General features: G+C 44.7%; 2 protein-coding genes across 3 annotated transcripts; one reads left to right on the forward strand and one right to left on the reverse strand.

Annotated features, from left to right (window-relative positions):
• Nucleotides 1-1,155: 1,155 nt before the first annotated feature.
• On the reverse strand, nucleotides 1,156-13,124 carry KCTD2 (potassium channel tetramerization domain containing 2; the record flags this gene model as incomplete). The annotated part of the gene is given in 8 exon segments (XM_079135563.1): nucleotides 1,156-1,164; nucleotides 3,765-3,823; nucleotides 3,826-3,880; nucleotides 3,883-3,891; nucleotides 5,521-5,616; nucleotides 8,653-8,744; nucleotides 10,915-11,023; nucleotides 12,603-13,124. Coding segments are annotated over 8 exon segments (768 nt in total). The 5' UTR covers nucleotides 12,942-13,124.
• Nucleotides 13,125-13,139: 15 nt separating this feature from the next.
• Nucleotides 13,140-18,307, forward strand: ATP5PD (ATP synthase peripheral stalk subunit d). 2 transcript variants are annotated; one of them, XM_079133188.1, is made up of 6 exons: nucleotides 13,140-13,256; nucleotides 14,913-15,043; nucleotides 15,290-15,386; nucleotides 16,335-16,406; nucleotides 17,935-17,997; nucleotides 18,107-18,307. In XM_079133188.1, the coding sequence occupies exons 2-6, from the start codon at nucleotides 14,922-14,924 to the stop codon at nucleotides 18,236-18,238; spliced, it is 486 nt and encodes a 161-aa protein (XP_078989314.1). In that variant the 5' UTR covers nucleotides 13,140-13,256; nucleotides 14,913-14,921; the 3' UTR covers nucleotides 18,239-18,307. The 2 variants fall into 2 exon arrangements, with proteins under 2 accessions (XP_078989314.1, XP_078989313.1); XM_079133187.1 differs by lacking the exon at nucleotides 13,140-13,256 and adding an exon at nucleotides 13,287-13,825.
• The last annotated feature ends 5,390 nt before the right edge of the window (nucleotides 18,308-23,697 follow it).

Below are 23,697 nucleotides of genomic sequence, written 5' to 3' on the forward strand. Positions count from 1 at the left end.
CGCCCCTTAGGCAGTTTTAACAGCAGTAGAAATGAGGACAGGGACAGTCCGGCCATCTCCTGGGACCAGATTGAGTCAGGAGGAAGTGGCAGGGGAGGCTGGGAGCTGGCAGTGATGGCAGCAGTGAGGCCAGACCAGGCGTTCGTTTCACATCTTATTGACAAAAAAAAAAAAAAAAAAAAAAAGTCACAGCATTTTAAACTTTGTTCAGACGTGTGAGCAGTAACAAAGGGCACCCACAAGTGACCAGGCATGGTCTGAAAGGTCCAGACCAAAGGCCATGCTGGAGGTGTGGGTGTCCTTTGGGCATCTCCACCACTTTCCCCCACGCCTTGCTGACACCCAAGCACTGTGTGACTACACAGAAATGAAGTCACTTTCCAGGAGCTGGGTTGCCTCACCCACCACCAAGGGGAAGACGGAGGCAGGGCCCCTCGCACTCAGGGAGGGAGGCACTCCTGGGCCCAGCCAGCAGCATCCCCGGCCCAGGCCTGGGGCAGAGATGAAGGTAGAAAGATGTTCCCCACTGGCAGTCTGGGCACGCAAAGTGTGGGTCACTGGTCATGTGACACCACCAAATCTACAGGCAGGCTGCCCTGCTGCAGGAGTCCAGCAAGATCCCAGGGAGAAGGCTGACAAGCAAGAACACCAGCAGGGCTCATAAAGGATTCGGGAAAATACTTCCCAGAAAACCACAAGAAACGGGCCATCTTCAGACTCCTGGAACAGTTAAACTGAATGGGCTGCAGCGAGGAGAGCTTTTCACACCAGCCCCCAAGGGGCAGAAGTACCACCTGTCTGCGCCCAGAGTGCCGGGCTGGACCAGCTGTGGAACGGTGCTAGCTTAAATGAAGGTATCAGAGCATTCACGGGGTGCCTGCTCCACACCTGCCCTCCAGCCTCCCCACTGACAAAGCTGCGGTGGAGCCGGAGGCACTGGGCCTATACCAGTATGAGCGCACAGCTGCCAACCTGCTTCTCCCAGCCAGTCTGACAGCACTTAATCCAGTTTGGCCAAAGGCTTCTCTTCCGGGGTCCTCTGTCCTACGCTGAGCAGAACATCTCTATTTGTCTTTGACTACACCCAAACCCTTTTTTGTTTTCCTGAAAGATGTGATGGGGTGGATGCCTGTGGCCCTCTGGAAGAAGGGGCGTCTACTCCTCCTGCCGGAAGAAATTTGGCTAACATGTTACAGCTGTGAGCACACCAGGCAGACAGACGTCAGAGGCGCCAACAGGTGCATTTACACTGGTGCTGAGGCAGGTGCAGTGGGAGCCCGGTACACACGTTTCTACACTATTCTACGGAGAGGCAAACAGTGAGACTCCTAAAGAAAAGCTAAACCATCTGGGCATGGCCAGGCCACACGATCAATAGGCACTGGAGAGTCTAGTCTCTCCAGAAATCACTGACCCTGAGCCCCTGCAAAGAGCTGAAGTGTGGAGCAGAGAGAGCCTCGATGGCGCACCCTCCCTCACCACGTGCCTCTGAAAGCCGTGTAGGGAAAGTAAGGGTCTCTCCAGCCCTCTGCCTTCCAAGAGCGCTCACAGAGACTCGGAGGCTCGCAGAGGAAGTATGACTACAAGTGCTGCAGTCACCGTCCAAAGGAGGCCGCTATGCATGCTGGTCAGACAAACACCTCATTCTCACCAACGTGGCGGTCCCCAGGAAGAAGCCATGGCGGGGCAGAGACGCAGGAAGTCGGCAGGACTGCCCACCAAGCTGCACACACTGCTGGGGTGGTGTTGGAGTCACTGCAGCACTGGGACAGGTTGCCAAGGTCAGACACCAAGGAGAGACACGAACATGGCACGTTTGGTCAGGGCATTTTCAAGACACAGTCACAGAAACAACACTCTAAGATGCGACATGACACATTTGGCAACTTCAAAACAGACAGTCTTCCCCACCCCAAGCCATCAAAGGGTCATCAAAGTCCTTTATCTTTGATCCAGTTTAAAAAGCTGGGGAAGGAAGACGGGGTCAATGGGTCTAAGAAGAGGCTGCAGAAGCAGCCATAACAACCACTGGCACTCCTTTGTCTGACGTGGTGCAGGATGCCACCTGCTTCAAACCTCCTCCTGAGGAGGGCAGGTCATGTTGAGCCCAGTTTCTGGAGACAAACCAGACAAAGCCACTTGTGGGAAAGCAGGAACTGCCACCCTCCCAGGGCGGAGGACACCCCAGCCTCCCCTGCCTGAGAGGCTCTGGTCACAGGAATGTGGGCCTCTGGCGACTCCATCCTCTGTCAAAACCTCAATTTGACACACTGAAGCTAGAACCCTCTGCATCTGCTACACATCTTGAGGGTGCCTAGTGGGGGGAAAGAGTGGCACACGCAGGTGAGACCAGGGCACAGTTTGGGACAGTCCTCCTTTGTCTGCTCCAGCTTCCTTGATGTCTAGGCTGTTTCCAAGGAGCTAGGCCTTCTTCCTTCTTCCCCCAGATCCCCAAAAGGATCCAACTGGGGACCCAACATGGCTGCTATTGTAAAGATCTGTCACAACACTGGCTATGATAACAAAAGCAGGTTCTGAAAAGGGGATCTGCAGCCAGAGGTGCATCTGTCTGGAGTCCCAAAGGTGGGTGGGGTTCCTTTGGTTTTAACCAGGACACGTCTTCCCCGGGGCAGGCTCAGCTTTGCTTTGCAGTAGCTCGGTTACTATACAGGTGTAAGACTTAACTGCGTGGAGCTGCTCTTGCTGAATTTGCCCTTTGCTCTTCAGAATTCTGAAATTTTGGAATCTCAGCTTACATCGAGATCCTCTCTCCTGAAGAATCTGAAAGTGAAAGTGGGGAGAAGGCTGAGGTGCTGAGAAGACGGCAAAGGGAAGGAAAGACCCATAGTCCACAGAGGCCTGCTGTATAGCTCTGTGACTGAGCATGTGCTTAGCATTCACAAGGCCTTGGGTTCAAACCCCAGCACTAAAAATAAATAATAAAGGATTTAAACCAGAATATATGATCTGATTACAGTGAAGTTATAATTTATCATAAAATGATTAAAAAAAGAAAAAAGGAAAGATGCAGAGCTGCATGCAACTGGACCCTGTGGGCAGACATGGTGTTAAGGCAGGCACAGAGCCCTGACTGTTCAAGGACACTTGCTGAACAGTTGGTCCTGAGTTTCTGTGCCACTGGACCAGTCTTCCCAAGCTAAAGGAAACAGTTCAAGCTCCTTGCACACTTCAGAAGTGCATGTATGTGTGTGTGTGGGGCAGCACATGCACACACATGCACGTTTGTGAAGCACAGAGGAGGGCAAGAAGGTAGCACTGAAAAACAGTTTTCTAGGAATGTAAGGTGGAAAAAGGTAAGAAGAGGGCTGGGGTTGTGGCTCAGTGGTAGAGCACTTGCCTAGCACATATGAGGCACTGGGTTCCATCCTCAGCACCATACAGAAATAAATAAATAAATAAATAAAATAAGGTATTGTATCTATCTAAAAAAAAAAAAAAAAAAAGAAGAAGAAGAATGATAAGAAGAGACCTTTGCCTTTAAGGTGGGGAACTGAGTTCTGAATTCTTTCCACAGAGTAATCAGTGCAATAAAACTTTGATTTTTCACTGACTTGACAAAAGTCAAAGAAACCTCTTCAGGTTCACATTTTCTAACTGAAACCCCTGATGTTGCTCCCAAAATCCTGATTTAAATTCAGCAGACAAAAAAGCACAATGAGGGAAAGCGCAGAGCTGCTGCAGGAGCGGAGAAGGGGAGGAGCAGCAGCCAGGCCCCTGCAGAGTGCTGGCCCAAGCAGCTCTACCTTTGCCTTTTCGCTCGGCTCTATGACGATGCCATTGGTAGAATTATTTAGTTCTCTGAGACGACACAGAGGAATTCTGCCTGGTCCTCATTTCCATATTTATAGGAGGGATCCGATTGCTGATTAGCTGGCAAGACAAGACGGTGATCAAACAGGCAGTGATCTAAGATACTCAAGTGTGCATGCACGTCACACCCTTCCCCTGACTGGACTTCGTAGTTTTACTTCTCAAGGATGAAGAATCCTCTGACACTACTGAAGTTCCAGGGGTTAGTTAATTCCCTCTCACTTATTCATCAGGACACCATCAAGTAGCCTTGCCCAGAAGAGAAGTCTGAATCCTGTCACTGTCCCTTACCCTAGTACTTGAAATCATCCTAAAGGCAGTGGCTGCATTAATACAATCACTGTCTCTGTCAAACGAGGTGAAACAGAACGTTTCTGAGAATGAAAATGGACACTTGACCCAGTCAAAACACAGAACTGGCTACTTGTAAGTGGCAGTCCTAGACAGGAGATGGACACACAGATCACTGAACAGCTCCCCAAAGCTGCAATTGCTGATCCTTTCAACCCTTTTGGAAAACTGAATTTGGTGCTTATTCCTAAATAAGAAATACACATGCAGAGGGAGAAGCTGAGCCCAGGGTGAGGTCATCCTCACAAGCACACAAGGCCGCAAGTCAGGAAGGAACTCCTTGCTGCCCACTGGGGCAGGGGCACCTCAGTCCCGTGTTCAGCGTCCTCTCCAGATCATGGAAGCAAGAACAGACTGTCCTCCCACAGGGCATTAACAAGATGAGAAAACAACATAAAGTGTCCATTGGCTTCACAAAAGAACACTCATTTATGATTTGTTAAAAAAAAAAAAAAAAATATATATATATATATATATATATGTATATATATAAGCTTTGTTTAAGACTGTATTGGAGCAAATATAGGGGGTGGAGGGCAGTAAACCGGGACAATATTTTGCCGTCTACACCTGAGTGAAAACTAGGCCCACTGGTTCTGCAGAGATCCAGCACTGGATCTGAAGCCAGAGGCAGTTTTGCATTTGATCTCTAGCCTGACAACAGTAACGCAGACTCTAACTTTTATTTTAGAAGGTGAGCTTATAGTGACAGCTCAGTTGGCCTCTTCAACTCTACAAAAAAAATATATTCCCTCTATTCACCCTCAGCCTTCCTGTGTTTTGAAGACAATCGAAGAATTAAACACTTCTGCCATCTAATGGAAGAAAACAGTAAAACCCCCGCTCTCAGCAGCTTTGCTTTGATACCTCAGACGTGAGCACAAAGCTGAAAGAACCAGAGCAGAGAGAAGGACTGGGCCTCATGGCTACCTGCTCACCAAGCATTTATGGGAGAAGAAAGGCTTGCTGTTGAACCATCTCCTTTAGGGACTCATTACAGACTATGTCAACAGAGCACTTTTGAAACAAATCTCTCTCTGAGGGAAGAAAAAACCAAAGGGAAGCTCTTTGAAGCCCAGACAAGCTGGCTTGCTCCTCTGCACGTTGTCAAATTCAAACTCTGAATGTGAAGCTGGGAGATGTGGCCTCCTCCTCCCAACCTTCCCCCCATCATGTTTTACAAGCAATTAATGGGAACTGAGTTGCTCTCTTCCCACATTTAGGAATGGGATCATACTGGACCTTCACATTTCCCAGGGCGAGTAACTGGTTGGACAGCAATTGAGGAGTTGGCCCATGGGTTGAGGTGCCAGGATCACTGTTCTTTGAGAAGTATACCTGTTCAAATTTCCAGCCGTCAGACATGGTGGAGACCATCTGTGTGAGCTCTTCCTCTTGGCACTGTAGGACTCTGTACACGTGCTTCACAGGGCCCTGCAAGAAGCAGGGAGACTGAGAAGAGCAGCACGAGGAGGCAACTGCTTGGAGAGGCCTCTGGAGGCTCCTGACCACCCATTACCCCGCTATCCCAGCATTGGGTTTTCAATGAAAACTCACCCAAGGGAAGAAGGGAAAATGGATCCAAGAACATCAATCATTGGGTGAACTAGTTCTAACTTGGGAGGGTGAATTATGAGAGCAACCATGGCAACAAACTTAAGATCACATTCATTTCCCCAATAACTTTGCACAAGAAAGTCATATTTCTTTTTCTTGAAGTGGTTTAAACTAATGTATATACTAATAATAAAAAAGCATATTTTGGTTTATTCAGACTGATATGTGATTATAGGAGTAATATAAATATAAATTAGTAATATACTAATATAAATATTTGATTTTTGTCTGCATTTCTGGCAGAGCTTCTCAAACCCTTGGAATTTCCTGGGCACTAAAAGTCTTTTGGGGTTAGGGGTGTGGCTCAGTGTAGAGCTCCTGCCTAGCATAGCTGAGGCCCTGGATTCCAATGAAACAAAACAAAAACAAAAATGAAACACTAAAAAGAGTACTGTATAATTATCATCAACCAAGGTACTAAAAATTTTCTCCCATATAAAATATATGATAAACCCCGATTTCAATTGGCTCTAACTGTAAATCAGATGTGTGTGTGTGTGTGTGTGTGTGTGTGTGTGTGTGTGTGTGTGTGTGGTGCTGGGAATTAAACCCAAGGCCTTGCACATGCTAGGCAAGTGCTCTATTACTAAGCTACACTCCTAGTCCTTTATATTCTATTTTTTATTTAACAAAGATTTCTTTTTGTGCCGGAGATTGAACTCAGGGACAGTTAACCACTGAGCCACATCACCAGCCCTTTTTGTATTTTATTTAGAGACAGGATCTCATTGAGTTCCTTAGGGTCTTGCTAATTTGTTGAGGCTGGCTTTGAACTTGTGATCCTTCTGTCTCAGCCTCCAGAGACATAGAGATTACAGGCTTGTATCACCATGCCCAGCTATCCCCAATCCTTTATATTTTTTGTTTTGAGATATTATCTTACTACATTGCTGAGGCTGGTCTCAAACTTTCAAACCTCCTATCTTAGCCTCTCAAGCTGCTGGAATTACAGGTGTGTGCCACTGTATCGGACAGGACAGATGATTTATATTACAAAAATTTTTAAGCATCACCAAAGATCTGTGATACTGGCTGCAGTTACCCAAGACCCAAGTATTTAATATGGCATCTTAGTGCCTTTGTTTTTCCTTCCTCCAAAGTAAAACACTGATGCTCCAAAAAGTGCCAAGATTAATCACCTACAAAAATATTATTAATGACAGTAAAGCAGTTAGAATGGCGGTGGCCGCTAAACGAGTTAGGAGGCCATGACAGAAAAGGTGGGTTAGGATCCCCACATCTTGGGCTTTGCCGAATGCCTGCTGTGTGTGAGGCGAGGAGATGATGTTTGGAAATCCACACACAGCCAATCTCATGAGAACAATGCGCACAAGGGCAAAAGAGGGTGTCTTTGAACAACATCAAATCCCTTCTCAGAATTCACTAATAAAAAGGACAGATGGAAAGATTAATTAACATCAAAAAGGTCGTGACATTCCCAGAACAAACAAGCTTCCAACTGGTATAAATCCACAAGCCTTAGGATCTAGGGACTAATTACTAGTTGCTGTCATCAAATAGAAATCTTATAATACTCTCAAGGAATTAGCTTATGGCAAGAACAGAGAATGTCAGATACCAAGACCTTGAAAACATTCAATATGTAGTTCATTACGGTACCATCAACATTTCTACTAAAAAACTCAAGTATTTTTTAGAATGTGAAAAAGTAGGATAAAATGAGATTTCCAAAATGTCTAAGCTATTAAGTATCCATGGTAGTGAAGATACAGACTGTACGATGGCGAAGGGACTGGTGACACCAGACTGTGTCTCATGTGGACATCTACAAACCAACTACAGATTCACCTGTGAACATCAACACGGAACCTTTTAGCAATAGTCTTCTTTCTAACTTTGCAAACAGCTGGTGATAAAGTGGATGAGAGGTTTCATTTCTGTGTCACTCCCGTCAGTTTTCCTCCAGATATTCCACTGAGAGCCAGGAAATGGTGACACATGAAATCTGATGCAGAGAGAGCAAGGCACTATTAAAGAGAAACTGACTGCCTTCTTCTTTAATGGCAGACAAGTCCTAGGCTGCAACAGATTAAAGAAAACATCCACCACCAGTAGCTGGTGGGAAAAGAGGCAATCGTGCTATGAGGCAAATGGCTGTGGTGGAAAAAAAACTGAGCCCCATTTCTGCAACTCTGTGGTTTGTTCTTTCTTAAACAAAAAAAAAGGGAGGGTCTGTTTCTCCTGCTAGACTTGGGGTCAAGGTCCTTCTGTTACACACAGAATCCCAAGGACTAATAGATGCTGAGTGGCCATGCAGACATATGATGAATGACATGAGAAATAACAAGTTAAGTGTGCTCTATTATCTTCCCTTCCCTCAAACTTGTGGAAAATTCTGCTTCATTTGTTACTGTATCTACTGAATTAATATGAAGATCCAGACATCTTAATAAATGCTTATTTTTTTGGAAGCACTTGATTCATAGTTGATTTCAAGGGGCTCGCAGGAGCTGGATGTGACATGTTCACACATTAAAGACTCGTCCTAAAGAAGGGAAGCCAGCAGGTAAAAGCAAGAACTTGTTTAGGCTTTATGTTGAAAGAGATGGACGTTAGGTCACAGGGAGCAGGCTTTGGACTTAAAGTGGTCTTGGCCATATGGTGAGCAATGACACTTTCTTCTCCGGGTACATGGGGTTGTTCTGTTGTTATTTCTTCTCCTTGTTCTAAACAACCCTGGCCAAGTAGGCACCATCTGCATAGCAGACGGACAGTGTTCTATGCAGATCTTAAGCTCAGAGGGAAAAGGCATCCTTTTCAAGTCACAGCCAGACACACATACACAGAGAGCCTCTGGGGATGCTTTCCCCTTAACAGTTCAAAACATCTTACTTGTGAAGTTCTGTTCTCATTGTCTCGTATCCTTTCCTTAACCAGCCGCACAAGAGAAGCGATGTTGTAAAACTCTGCTTCCTCCAGCACACCTAGAAGAAGAACCAGACTGGTCAGAAATATTCGAGCTTGCCAGAAAAACAGCAACTAGAGGCTTGCCCCAAACTGTATCTGTCATATATAAATTCAGTCTCTCCTTCAGCTTCGGAAACATCTCTGATGTTTAGGGTATACCCATGACCTCTTCCCCAATCTAAGTCAAGCATCAGGGACTGTTTTGCTCACTGTGTCACCCCCACTGTTTATTTCCGGCACCTGCCCATGCCCACTAGCTGCAGGACACCTTTCCCATATGTCACTTAGTTCTTGGAACTAGTCACATTGGTCACTTCCTTAGTCTGCAATTTTTACCCAGTTTTCCCTCAAAGGGACTGGTGGATAGGTGTGTATAACCTTATGTGTACTGAATTTAATAGGATGCTTATTATTTGAATAATATAAAAGGAAATCATTAAAAAACTTTCATGCTAAATAAAATCAAAGACCTTAGAAAGGAAAACTATGGGATGTACAATCCTGTATCAGGAAAAAAAAACTGCTATAACAGCTATTATTAGGACAGTTGGTAAAAATGAAATATAAGCTGCAAATAAAAATATTTATCTATATTAAATTTTCTAAGTTTGAAAGTATTGTTATGTAAGAATATCCTTGTTCTTGGGGAAAACTCACAGAAATATTAAGGGGTAAAGTTTGCAATCTATTCTCAAATAGTTCAGAAATTTAGAATTATGGGAGGAGGTAAGGAAGAAAGGAGGAAGAACAGAGGATGAAAAGAAGAGAGGGGGAGAATGAATGTTAATGTAAATATAATAAAAATGTTAAAAATCAGTGAATGTGGCCAGGATTGGTGGCACTGCCATCTCAGAAGGCTGAGGCAAGAAGATTGCAAATTACAGTTCAGCCTGGGAAAATTAGTGAGAACCTGTCTCAAAATAAAAAATAAAAAGGGCTGGGGATATAACGCAGTGGTAGAGCGCCCCTGGGGGTTCAATCCCTAGCATACAGGGTATGGGGGTGTGAATAGGTGAATCTGGGTAAAGAGTTCTTTATATTATTCTTGCCCTTTTTGTAAGTTCAAAACAATTTCAAAATAAAGTGTTCTTTTTAATTAAAGGCATTAGAAAATGTTATTTAGGAGTTAGTAATTGTTGAAGCTGGAGGGCAAGTACACGGAATTTAATATATTAATACTATTTGTTTTTTTTTTTTTTTTTTTGGTACCAGGGATTGAACCCAGAGGTGCTTTTTATTTTATTTTTTAAATTTTGAGACAGGGTCTTGCTAAATTGCTTAGGGCCTTGCTAAGTTGCTGAGACTTGCCTTGAACTTGGATCCTCCTGCCTCACTGGGGTTATTGGGATTACAGGCTTGTACCACCACAACCAGCCTCATTATTTTTGTACAAGTTTGAAATGTTTAAAAAAATGTTTCCAAACTGCCCCCCACAAAAAGATAGGAGGCAACTCCTCTTTTTACCGCCTGAAATAGAACTGTCTTGCCATCACCTCATTAATGAGTATAGCCATTACAAGCTTTCTTACTCAGAGCTCAAGCTCCCACATCAGTGCCCTAGATTTAGAAAGGGGCCCCAGTCTTCAGATGAATGCTTCTAGTGAGACCAAGCCAGGCCTTTTAGAAGGAGAGTTATACCCACTTACAGTCTAAATGCCCTACAAACCCAAAAGATGAGGCAACCAATAAATAACACACCTAACAATGAACTGGAGAATGAATTAGGTCAGCCTCAAAAATTTACAGGGACGCATGAGACCAGAGTCTGAAAAAGAAATGAGGCCAAGACTTTATTATTTTTTTACAGCTGCAAGTTCAAACTAAAATTGAAAATATAAATAATTGAATGTCAGAGATGTGCTGCTTCAGGCTATGGACTCTCACTGCCAGCACACAAGTAAATGTAAAAAAGGATTGTGACAACTGTGGAAGCTCAGAAAAAACTCCTGAAGCTATCTGCAAAGCTGAGCACCTATCTTCCTTCTAGCCGAGAAAGCTGCAAAGCCTCAGGGGCTTCCTTCAACAGAATTCTCTCGGACAAGACTAGGTAACTGGAGGATTCCTGATCACTTTCATAAACCTGTACACCTGCACATGAGCCCCAAAGAAACCTCAAACAAAACTCAAGTCTCCAACAGCTTTAATTGACCTGAATTTTGAAAAATTCAGTGTAAACAGAGCTCTTACCTTCTTCTGCCAGTTCCTTAGTAATGATGAGTTTCCCGTGGCGGAGGTAGTTTAGGATAGGACCAAAGTAAGTGGGGTCTCTGTCAATCAGATAGGCTCCTGTTTCATCCTGTCAACCAAGCACAAGGGTATCACTGAAACTTTCAGAACATTTTTAAATTGAGAGGGCTCCTCCTCTTTGCCAACACCCTAAGAAAATTCACTTCTTCAGCTGAAAAAATTTAGTGAGGACAAATTTTGCTGGACATTTGCTTGTTACACACTATTGGCAGGCAGGCTGGCTTCATGCATCTTTGTGCTTTAAGATCATTTCAGGTCAGGTGTCACAGATGCACAGTCATAGCCATCATCTAGGTGTTTATTTACTGCCTTGAATTTCTACGATCTTTGCTTGGACAATTACCAACATTCTTCAGTGGTATACTATTTACAAGGGAGGAAGAAAATGCCAAGACTGTGTGATTTAAATCTTTGCTTGAGATGGACATTCTCATTCTCCATTGCCCCCGATCCACATTCCTGATTCTAAGAAAACCTCTGCTCAGCTGGCAACACTCCTGAGCTCCAGGCCAACAACAGTGAGAGTCTCTGCATTGCCAGCTGTAATCTCACACACCCGAGCTTTATGCCCAGAGGAAGTGTGGTATTGCCAGAACTTGGCTCCAAGCAGCTTTAATCCTACTCATCTTTACAGTAAAAGGAACAAGATGAAACTGGCTTATACAGCTATAAGGAAGATTCAGGTATATAAAAATAATTCCACATAAACAAGAGTTTGAAATTTCTTTAAAGTTAGGGCAAGATAGGTTTCCTTCAACCAGAGATTTATGGGAAAAGGAAAAATGAAACAAAATGAACGTTTATGCAATTCCTATTCTGTTACAAGTTAACTAGCTGAGCACCCTATTGATATAGCTGGTGTAAGTTAATGGCTCTAAGTTAGAAATTAAAGACGAATCTGTAAAAGTTAAAAAAGAAATTCAACAGTTCAAACTGGAAACGGGGCGAAGTGTCTCATCACCTCTTAACCTTTGGTTAGCAGCCATGCATCCAGTCCCAATAGTATTCCTGGTCTTCATTTCTCCTGTCTTAACCAAGTCAACCTAGGTTTGCATGGCAAATGTAATGTTTTTCCAAGGAACGCATTGATCTCAGATAGGGACCTAAATAGCGACTGTAACCAGATACAAGTCCTGGGACCAGGACTTTAGGAGAACAGTGTAACATAACAAGAAGCACTTTCCCGCAGCGATGGAAGCATTGTCAGACCCAGGCTTTAACCTGGCTTGGCACGGGGGTCCGAGAGAAGTGTGAGAAAGCTACAAAGATGCCTTCACTCGCCCTGACCCAATTCTGGATGTATTTGGCATCAGCAGTGAGGGGCGGAAAGGCAGCCAGGGAAAAACTTGAGAGGCTGGGATGACAGGGAAGAGGGTGTGGAGCCGGCTCTCGGGTGCGGGTGGGCAGCGTGGGGAAGCGCCGCTGAGGACCGAGGGCGGGGTCGGGAGAGGACCGGGGCGTGCCTGAGGATGCGGGGACTGGGGAGGGGAGGTCCTTCTGAGGCCCGGGGCGGCCCGGGGGCGGGGAGGGGAAGGGGCCCCGGCCCCAGCGCCCTGCCCGCGAGGAGCGTGCCTCGGAGAAGCCAGGGAGTCCACGGGCCCGGGGGCGCGCCCGAGGGCGGGGCGCACCTTGTCCGAGTCCAGCTCCGGGTCCTCCTGGCAGCAGAGGCGGCAGAGGAAAGACTTGGGCTCCCGGCCTAGAGTCTGTCTGGTGGTCACGAAGTAGGTGCCGCCCACGTTCAGCCGGACCCAGCGGGCCGCGCCGCCGCCCCCCGCCCGCTCGGGAGGTCCAGGACCCGGGTCCAGCGGCTGCGCGACGGCGGCGGGCAGGCGGGCGTGCCCGCGGGGCGTGGGGCCAGCCGGGCGAGGGCTGGGGGGCCCACGGCCCGGGCCGCCGCCGTCGCCCGCCCCGCTCCCGCCACCCCCTCCCAGCCCTGCCATCGCCGGGTCCAGCTGCAGCTCCGCCATCTTGGACAGCCGCCGCCGCCGCTGCCCGCGCGCCGCCGGGCCGGCCCATTTCTCGGCAGGGAGAGCCGGGCCGGCCCATCGGCGGGGGTGGGGCAGGGGGAGAGGACGGGAGCGCCCCTAACTAGCAGGGACCCCGGCGGCGCAGGCGCTGTGCCCGCCCCTGCGGGCGGGACTTCCGGAACCAGTCCAGTTCCTATTGGCTGGCATGTAAAGTGAGGCTGCCCTCTGGCCTTTGGGGGTTGGAGAGGGGAGGTCTTCCGGTGACCCACTTCCGTTACTGGCCGCTGAGGACTGCGCACTCCGGGGTCGGTGAAGGTGAGTGGGGTTCAGGGCGTTGAGTGCGAGCCCCGCCGGCTTCCTCTGCTTTGCGTCTTCTCGACCTCGCGCTGACCCTTGTTGCAGCCCGTCGAGGACTCCGGGCGCTCGGGGTGTCCCGCTTGCAGAGCGCCCGCGGTGCAGCTGCGCTTTGCCCCGCATTCCCTTGCTCACTGAACCCCGGGGCGCGAGGTCGCGGGCCCGGGCTGTGACCCGGCCTCCGCCAGCGTAGGCGCTGCCACAAACTGGTGCAGTCTGCGCCTGGCGCGGCGATCTCAGTATTGCGGTTGTGAATCAGGGACGTATGGCATAGACTTAATACTGAGGGTCATTTAGCGGCTGCGGGGCTGGCTGCGCCTTCCCCTCCGTCTGGAGCGCTCCAGGATTCCAGTTTGTGCAGCGTTCAGGACCTAACAGCTACAGGGTTCCTTCACCGATTGAACGAATATTCATCGAGCACTTCCTGTACTTGTGACCTGTTCTAGGCAATGGAGAAAAAGCAGTAAACAAAAGAAAAAAAGTCCTTTTCATTTATGACCCTGTCTTCTGGTGCTTGGAAGAACTTCTGCGTGGGTATTGTCTGGCATCTTTACGTTTCCGAACAGTCTTAGCCCCTCCCCTCCCCTTCCGAGAGGGGAAGGAAGAGAGTTTTGTTTGTTTGTTTTTGTACTAGAGATTGAACCCAGGGGCCCTTAACCACTAGGCCACATCCCCAACCCTTTTGATGTTTTATTTTGAGACAGGATCTTCCTAAGTTGCTTAGGGTCTTGCTAAATTGCTGAGGCTGGCTTTGAACTTTCAATCCTCTTCCCTCAACCTCCCAAGCCACTGGGAGACAGGTGTTTACCAACTTTCTTTTTAAGATTCTGAGGAAACTTTCTTCCACTTTTTTTGAATCCATCCCATAGCTTATAGAGACCTTTGACTTTGCATTGTCTTCCTATTTTCTGACCCTGATCTTACTTAATTTAATTGGACTGTTTTCCTGTATTGCTTTGGTTTAAAGACAGCTGCAACCAATTTCCATCTTTTCCCACATTCATGTCTGTATGGAATGTCTCTTAAAATGCAGGGCATGTAAGAGTGCTGTGGGGGATGATTAGACATTAATAAGAAAGGGCAGGTACGTGACCAATGTGGTAGGATATAAGACTATACTGCAAATTGATGTGCACAATTCTGGGGGGGCGGGTTTGGTACTGGGGATTGAGCTCAGGGTCACATGCAGGCTAAGTAAGTGTTCTACCACTGAGCTACATCCTCAGTGCTTTTAATTTTATTCTGAGACAGGGCCTCACTAAGTTTCCTAGGCTGACCTGGAACTCGTGGACCTCTGCCTCAGCCTCCAGAGGTTACAGGTGTGCACTGTTACATCTGAATGAGAGCTGGGCTTTTAAGGATGAGTAGGAGTTAGGGGAATGGAAGAATGGCATTCTAGTGGGAGAGAATGCAGTTATATGCTGGGTTGCACAGTTAATTTGAAAAAGTAAACTGCCCTTTCCTGCTTCTGTTAACACTCATTCCTCTAATTGATAAAATAAATCCACCACGCACTAAAAGAATGCTGATCTATTTTAAAGACTTGCATGTTGTTAAAATGCCCCTTTTCAGAGGGTTTACTTCAAGATCACTGTTTTGATCTGACATATCTTCCAGGATCCCAAGATGGCTGGGCGCAAACTTGCTCTAAAAACCATTGACTGGGTAGCTTTTGGGGAGATCATTCCCAGAAACCAAAAGGCTGTTGCTAACTCCCTGAAGTCCTGGAATGAGACCCTCAGCTCCAGGTCAGTATATTCCTGAGAGGGAACCCCATACTTTCCATTGAATCTAGACACAATGTTTTGGGATTGCATATGAATTTCTGATATTCTTCTAACAAAAGAAGAAAGAAATCCTTGCATTTTCCAAATGAAAGTATTTTGGGGCATTGTTGTGACAACCCCCTAGACCACAAGAATAAAGAATATGGAAATTACACTGTATTTCTGTTTCTCATGGAATAAACCTAACTTGTGTTTCCATGTGAGCAGGTTGGCTACTCTGCCTGAGAAACCGCCAGCTATCGACTGGGCTTACTACAAGGCCAATGTTGCCAAGGCAGGCTTGGTGGATGACTTTGAAAAGAAGGTGAGACTTCAGATAACTAAAGCACTGATCTTGTTAAATGGCTTGTGAATGGGGAGCAGGCAGGTAGATATGTATGGGAGGTGACAGGTAGGGTAGATATGGTAGATATGTCATATGCAAGATGATAACTGGGGAAGAAGAGTGATTTAGCACTCAGATCCTAAAGGACATTTAGGAAAGATGGATGTGGCCAGAGGCCTTGCAGTGGTAGATTTTAGTGGTGAATAGGTGCAGAGAATCCAGGGTCTGTTCAGTTAGTGGTACAGTATGGCCTTGCTGCCAGGAGCCAGACTGCTATTAAGAGTTTCTGCCCAGCTCTTCCTGAGTTGTTTTAGCTTTCTGCTATCTCCTTTTGATACTGACCAACATGTTTTCTACTCTTTTACTGTTTCCTCCTTTTCTCTGCTCTTTTTTTACTACCCCTTAGAGCTATAATTTCTTATTCACTCAGCCTCTCTTGATACTTACACAGTAAGTCTCAATATCTGAAGTTCATTTGCTTCTTCATTTGAAGGTACTGTGGACAGCCTACTCTGTGCAGGCAGTGTTAAGTGCTGGGACTGTAACACTAAGCAGTCTTCTAAAGACCACTTCTGTCTCCATCATATAACATTACTTTTGCTGATAAGTTCTCTAGGGTTTCATATCAAAGACAATTCAGGATTTCCTTAGAATGTAAGGCCATTTTCCTTGTCAAATACAGCTGATCTTTCCAGATGAAGAAGCAAGCTCCTTATAATAAAGAATTATCCAAGGTTCTCAGTCAGTCTGTGATTGGGTTGAGCTCCTCTTCCCAGTAAAGTATTCCCTCCACTACAACTTCTGAAATTATACTGGTTTCTTCTTGGGGTGGAGAATGTGTTTTAATATGATCTTTAAGGAATAACTTTGAGCCCTTTCTTTGGGCTTCTGGGTATATTGGTGACAACTCACTGTCTCTGTTTATAGTTTAATGCCCTGAAGGTTCCTATGCCAGAGGATAAATACACTGCGCAGGTGGATGCTGAAGAAAAGGAAGATGTAAGTAGTTGATGTTTCTTTTCTTCCTTCCTTCCTTCCTTTCTTTTCTTTCCTTCCTCTTCCTTCCTTCTCCTTCCTCTTCCTTCCTTCTCCTCCCTCCCTCCCTCCTTCCCTTCCTTCCTTCCTTTTTCTTCCTTCCTTCCTTCCTTCCTTCCGTACTGAGGATTGAACTCAGGGGCACTCAACCACTGAGCCACATCCCCAGCCCTATTTTGTATTTTATTTGGAGATGGGTCTCACTGAGTTGCTTAGCACCTCACTTTTGCTGAGGCTTTGAACTCGAGATTCTCCTGCCTCAGCCTCCCAAGCCCCTGAGATTACAGGTGGGCACCACTGCACCTGGCCCTGATGTTTAGTCTTGAGTTTTTTAACCCATTATGCCCCAGCATCTCCTATATAGGACATCTATAAAAACGTGGAGCTGGGTTACTCAGATAACTCTGTATTTCTTAGCAGCTAGTATAAGGTAGAAGAAATTAAATTGAAAATTAAGGCGTTAACAGCAATAAACAAGAATGAACCGTTAATAAATGCTACAACATGGATTAATTTAAAAAATGATCATGCCAAAAGCCAAGTGTGGTGACGCATGCCTCTAATCACAGTGACTGGGGTGCTGGGGCAGGAGGGTCACAAGTTCAAGGCCAGCCTAAGCAACTTCCTGAGGTCCTCTCAAAATAAAATATAAAAAGGACTGACAATAACAACCAGAGAAATGATAGTTGTACTCCATTTGTGTACAATGAATCAAAATTTATAAAAGTAAAAAAAGGACTGGCACTGAAGCGTAGTGGTAGAGTGCCCCTAAGTTCAATCCCTAGTACCAAGTAAAAAAGCCAGCAAGGAAAAATGCAAATCCTGTATCATTCCATTTGTGTGAATCTACTGATCTACAGTGACAGAAGGCACATCAGGGTTTGTCTGGGGATGGGAAGGAGAGCGACCATAAATATGTTCACTGTTTTGAGCATGGTGATGATTTCACATACATCAAAGGGTGCTCTTTAAATATGTGCATCTTATTGTATGTCAGTTTTACCTGAACAGAGCTGTTAAAAACAAGGTATTGAAATGAGGTAGAACTATTATCTAGATGTTCAGATACTTAATTGTTTGAAATATTGGGACCTGATGACACCACTAGAGAGAAGTCTGGCTTGATGGTCAGGTGCCTTGTCCTGGCTATTCAGTGACTAGCCCCTATGAAACAGGCCATACTAACCTGTTTTTTTTCTGGGCTTCTTTTTGGGTGTTAGCACAACTATGATTTGCCTTCCAAAGTGGGAGTGCCCAGTAGTCAGGGCAACCACATCTCCATAGGGCACCGGAGGGCTAAGGCAGGCTGGGGACTTCCCATACCTTGGGAGCTACAGGATCAGGGTACACCCTGGTTTCAGAGCACAATCTCTCGCTTCTCTCTCTTTTTTTTTATATATATTGTGAAATGTTTCTTTATTACTTTTTTTTGGTATTTTCTTTTTTTTCCTTTTTTTTTAAAATTTATTTTTATTTATCGCTTCTCTTAAAGGTAAAAAGTTGTGCTGAGTTTGTCTCTCTCTCAAAGGCCAGGATTGAAGAATATGAGAAACAGGTAAGAACGAACCGACGGGCTTTGTGTTTGGTATATTTTATGTCTTTCTTAATTCTTGTTTTGCATCTTGTAGCCCTATTTTCTTTAAACACATTTCTGCTCTTTCCAGCTGGAGAAAATGAAGAACATAATTCCATTTGATCAGATGACCATTGAGGACTTGAATGAAGTCTTCCCAGAAACCAAATTAGACAAGAAGAAGTATCCCTATTGGCCTCACCAGCCCATTGAGAATTTATAAAAATTGCAGGAGAAAGCTCTGCCCTTGTATTACAAACTTTAGACATTAAAAAATAATAATTGTATAGTTTTGAGTGTGCCATCTTTGTGTTTGAGATGCTTACACCTCCCTCTTAGGTGTGGAAAGGTGAGCCCAAATGTGTCAGGCCAGTCATCTAAATTCAGGCTATGTAGGAGCCAATTACCGAGGCCTTAGGGCTGCTGAAATTCTAACAGAGTGGTAGGGATACAATAGTGTTTTTCAGTGGGGTAAAGAGGAATTGTCCACTAAGGCCCTTGAACTTCCTCTTTGCTTTCAAACCACAAGGAGGCGCTACCTTCTACTTGTCAACAACAGGTCCAAACTGTAGGTGTAACTGCCGGGACTGATTCTTGGGGCAACTTTTACGCACAGAAGTGATAGAAAAGGAAAATTTGTTACAAAGTTAACTTGGAGTTTTTGGTATTTGAAATTTTTAAAATTCCTACTAAGTGGTAGAGAGATCCTCTGCAGAAAAAGGGGGGAAAAAAATCCTACAAGCTGATAGCCCATGCCTACAGTCCTGAGGTGGGAGGATCACTTGAGCCCACAATTTTGGAACCAGCCTGGGCAACATAGTGAGACCCTGTTGCCAAAAAAAAAGTTCAGATGAGATGATGGGAAGAGTTGCCCTTGACATCAAGGGACTGGGTATGCCTACGACTTAATTGCTGATTGTAGACTTAATTGTTTACAGTCTTGGGCCTTGGATTTTCTTATTTACAAACATCAGAAGTAAATGAGGTAACCTGGGAAGTTTCTAAATAAAGCCATCTATGGCCGAAATCCTGTAGGAAAAGTGTGTATGGAAGGGTAGCATGCATGTGGCAGAAACCTGTGACATTTCTTCAAATGCTGCAGATGGACTTCACTGGAGAAGAGCTGCGATGGCTGACAGCTCTTGGGAAGCTAATGTCTAGCCCACGTGAGCATGAGAGTCAGGTGCGACCCTCCCAATTTGCAGGGGTTTTAAGGCAGGGTCTAGTCTACCTGGAGCTGCTTCAGTCTTAACATTTGTACCCCTTACCCCAGACCGCTGAATTGCTCGATTGTCACCTGGCCATCCAACGGAAGATCTAGGGATTCAGACAACAGCCCAGTGAAAACATGGAGAAATCGAAGAAAGAAAGAAATGAAAAGAAAAATCCAAAAAGTTTACTTTAGGGCATAGGAAACCTCAGTGATTAGAGGAATACCCCGTGTGAGTGCTGTGAAGTACCCTAACATGAAGGGGAGGCGTCCTGCTGTGAGAGAGCCCTTGGAGGATTTCCCATAACACAACAGTGAATGATGGTGTTCAGGCGCTCAAAGACATCTGGATGGGTAGGGGACTCTTCAATTTTTTCTCTTATGCCCTCCTAGACTGAAAATTTTGCATTGCACACGCGTTAATCTTACATTAATTTTTTATGTTTTTGTTGCTGGGAGTCAAACCCAGGACCCCACTCGTGGTACGCTCCTACTCTGCCACTCAGCAATGTTCTCAGCTCTGAATTTTACATTTAAAAATAAATCACTAGCAAAATAGGATTTGCTTTGCACAGTAGGGGAGGAAGTTTTATATGTATATATACACACACATATAATATATATGCATATATAGCAGAGTTATACATTTAAATGAAAACAAAAATAGGTAATTATGACAAGTCATTAAAGACCTCCCCCCACACGCGCACACATAGGAGGCAAAATTCAAACTGGAGCAATCCAAAATCCAAGTACAAGCTATCCATCTTTGAGTAGGTTGGAATTATTGGGGGAGCTGATTCACTATAAAAACTGACACTGAAGGAAAAAAAAGATGAGGCATTTGTCCTGCCTCAGGCAACTGTATTTCAGGATAAACAAATAGCTCAAAGTGGTGAGGGAAAGCACTTTACAAAGTATTCCAGGCAATAAATGTAGAAAGAAAAAAAAATTTAAAACCCACTTTTGTTTTTTTTAAATATTTTAAATTGTTGATGGACCTTTATTTATTTACATGTGGTGCTGAGAATCAAACCCAGTGCCTTGCACGTGCTAGGCAAGCGCTCTACCACTGAGCCACAACCCCAGCCCCAAAACCTACTATTTTGAAATCACTAATGTAATATTTATTCACACAGATTCTATCAGTGGATGAAACCACTATGTGAAAGGTGAATCGGCAACTTGGCAATGATAGATCAGGTCATCACCTCCTACAACCATAAAGACTTGAACAGGCACTGTGTGTCTTTTCCACAGGCTGTTAAATGCACAGCATCCTTTGAAAGAATTTTTGCCAAAAATCGCATCTGAATTTATTGAAGGCTTTAAAATTAACTTCTAGTTTAGAGCAAATAGCAGAGAATGAAACAGGTAAATAACGCCATGAAAAATGAAGAGAGCTAGACTTGGTGGTGTAAATCTGTAATCCCAGCAGCTCAGGAGGCTGAGGCAGGAGGGTTGTGAATTCAAAGCCAGCCTCAGCAATTTAGCTGAGGCCCTCAGCAATTCAGTGAGACCATGTCTCTAAATAAATATAAAAAAGGGAACCTGGCTCAGTGGGTAGTGCCCCTGGATTCAATCCCTGGTACCAAAATAGATGAATCTCAAATGTGGGGCATTAATTAGGAAAACCATCCTTTAGATTTCCATAAGTCAATGGTCTCTGCAAGGGAAGGCAGCATTAGGATAAAAGGTTGAGGAGACCAACATCAAAATGCGGGTGTTGCCCTCTCTTGGACCCTAATTTATGCCAATTAACTGTGAGAAGATATCTTTGAGACAATGGGAGCCATTTGAATATGGACTGGGTATTAAAGCATACCAAGGAATTACTATTATTAGTGTGAGTGCAGTCATGACCTTGTGGTGGTGGAGAAGTAGCTCAGTGGTAGGATGTTTGCCGGGAATGCAAAAGACCCTGGGTTCTGTCTCCGGCACCGCAAACACACACACACACACACACACACACACACACACACACGTAGGAATGAACTGAAAAGATGTCTGTGGTTTGCTTTAAAATACTTCAGAAAAAGAACAGAAAGAGGAAAAAGAGAGAGGAGGGATTATGAGAATAAGTGTAAGATAGTGAGGATAACTGAAGAGACCAGGTGATGGGAACAGGAGGATGCATCCTGTTCCACTTCTGTGCATATTTGAAAATTTTATAACAAGCAGTTTGCAAAGGAGGGACAAAAATGTGGAGTCACAATATCACTAGCAAGGCAGAATTCAAGACAAAAACATGTGAGACCCTTTCTCAAATAAAAAAATAAAAATAAAGGAATGAAGATGTAGTTCAAGCCTCAGAACAGGAAAACAAACTGATTTTCCAAAAGTCATCCTTCAATAATAAAGGAAGGCATTTACTGAAAGAAACCATAGAAACTTTTAGCTAGGTGTGGTGGTGCACACCTGCAATCCCAGGTTCTGGAGGCTGAGGCAGGAGGATCACCAGTTCAAACCCAGACTCAGCAAAAGCGAGGTCCTAAGCAACTCAGTGAGACCCTGTCTCTAAATAATATACTAAATAGGGCTGGGGGGTGTGTCTCAGTGGTTGAATGCCCCTGGGTTCAAACCCCAGCATCAAAACACAACACAACAAAACAAAATGAAACAAACAAAAAAACCAACAAACTTTCATGTGGTGAAAAAATACCATCAAATACATATAAAGCTGAAAAGAGTCAAAAAGAAATCTCTGAAGCATCTGTTGTAACAACTTTGGCATGATGTATTTGCAAAACAAATGATATTAAAGGAGACTTATAGAAAGGGGAATTGTTTTCATTCCAAAATTTCTTTTTTATTTTAATTTTATTTGTTCTAATTAGTTATACATGACATTAGAATACATTTATGCATTTTGATAGCTGATACATAAATGGAGTGTCACCTCTCATTTTCCTGGTTGTACATGTTGCAGGATCACACTGGTCATGCAGTCACACATGCACATGAGGTCATAGTGTCTGCTTTACTCCACTGTCATTCCTTCCCCAACACCCCTTTTCTTCCCTTAAAAAGAGTTTAACATCTTGTTTAATAGACTTTAATAGACTTTATTCTGTTTGAATAGACATTCAAACAGAATAACTATGGGAATTGATAATACAAGATGAAAAAGCTTCAAGTTTAAAAAAAAATCACAAACTATAGGTAATATTGACTGATCCCAGGGCAAATATTACACAAAGCCAATAATTAATAGCCACGGTATGAAAAAAGTAACAAAAAAATTTTAAAAACTTAGTCACTTAAAAATTAAACTTTTCTCTCCTAAGTCATGAATCAATGAGAAACCAAGTTTGTAACTACAGAATGCTTGCAAAATAAAAATACAAACATTTCATATCAAAACAATAAACAAATCCATGGTGTGTCATTAAAATAAAAACTTTGATTACAGAAAAATACTTCTCTGCTTAAAACCATCCACTGGCTTCCCACTGTCACAGGACCAAGTACAACCCTCTACCATCTCTGCCCAGAGAAGGTTCTTGGGCCTTCTCTGAGCTGTACCCTTTCAGCCAGGGCAAACTGCTAACCACACCTCCCACTCCACCTGCAAAATCAGGCATTTGTAATTCTGGCTCCTACTAGAAAGTTAGAAAGAACTTGGGGGTTCTAGAACATTCCTTGTGACTGCTAGCACTATGCTTTGGTCTTTGTACTTCCCAGGGCCTACCACTATGCTCAGCATTTAGAAGAACCTTAATATTGGGTTGGGTTACAGCTCAGTGGCAAAATGCTTGCCTAGCATGTACTAGGACCTGGGTTCCATCCCCCAATTGGGCACCCCCTCCAAAAATACTCATGAGTACCCTGTAAAGCATCATTTACTATGAGATAAGTGGGGTTTCAGACCCTGAAGGGGTCTTCTGAAGGTGACAGGGTTATTAGTGATACCTTGGCTGTCCTCTGCCCAGCAGCCTCTCCTTTTGATATGCCCTACTCCTCCCCATAATTTAGGGCAGGACCAAACGGACCCTGTACCTCTGATCTACATCTACAGCCCTTTTATTTTTATTGGTTTTCAGTTTTTCCATTTTTTATTGATGCATCATAATCATACATAATGCTGGGATTCGTTGTCCTTTTTATTTTATTTTTGGTATACTGGGGATTGTTACTAAGTTACTGAAGCTGGCCTGGAAAGTCTAGTCTTCCTGCCTCAGTCTCTGGAGTCGCTGAGATTACAGGCCTGTGCCACAATGACTGACTGGCTTTCATTTCTTGAAAGAGGGCTCACTTAGATGCCAGGTTGGCCTCACACTTGTGATCCTCCAGCCTCTGTCTCTCCAGTAGCTGGGATCACAAGCCTGTGCCACCATGACCATCACCTCTTTACTTTGAAATTCTCTGGTTTATTGGTTTCCTTGCTTACTTAACCCTTCTCTCTCTCTCACTGGAGTGTAACTTCCTCAGACAGGGCCTGCAAGGAGGAGGAGGAGAAGCGGAGGAGGGGG

This window comes from Sciurus vulgaris, assembly GCF_902686455.1.
Source record: "Sciurus vulgaris genome assembly, chromosome: 3".
NCBI lineage: Eukaryota > Metazoa > Chordata > Mammalia > Rodentia > Sciuridae > Sciurus > Sciurus vulgaris.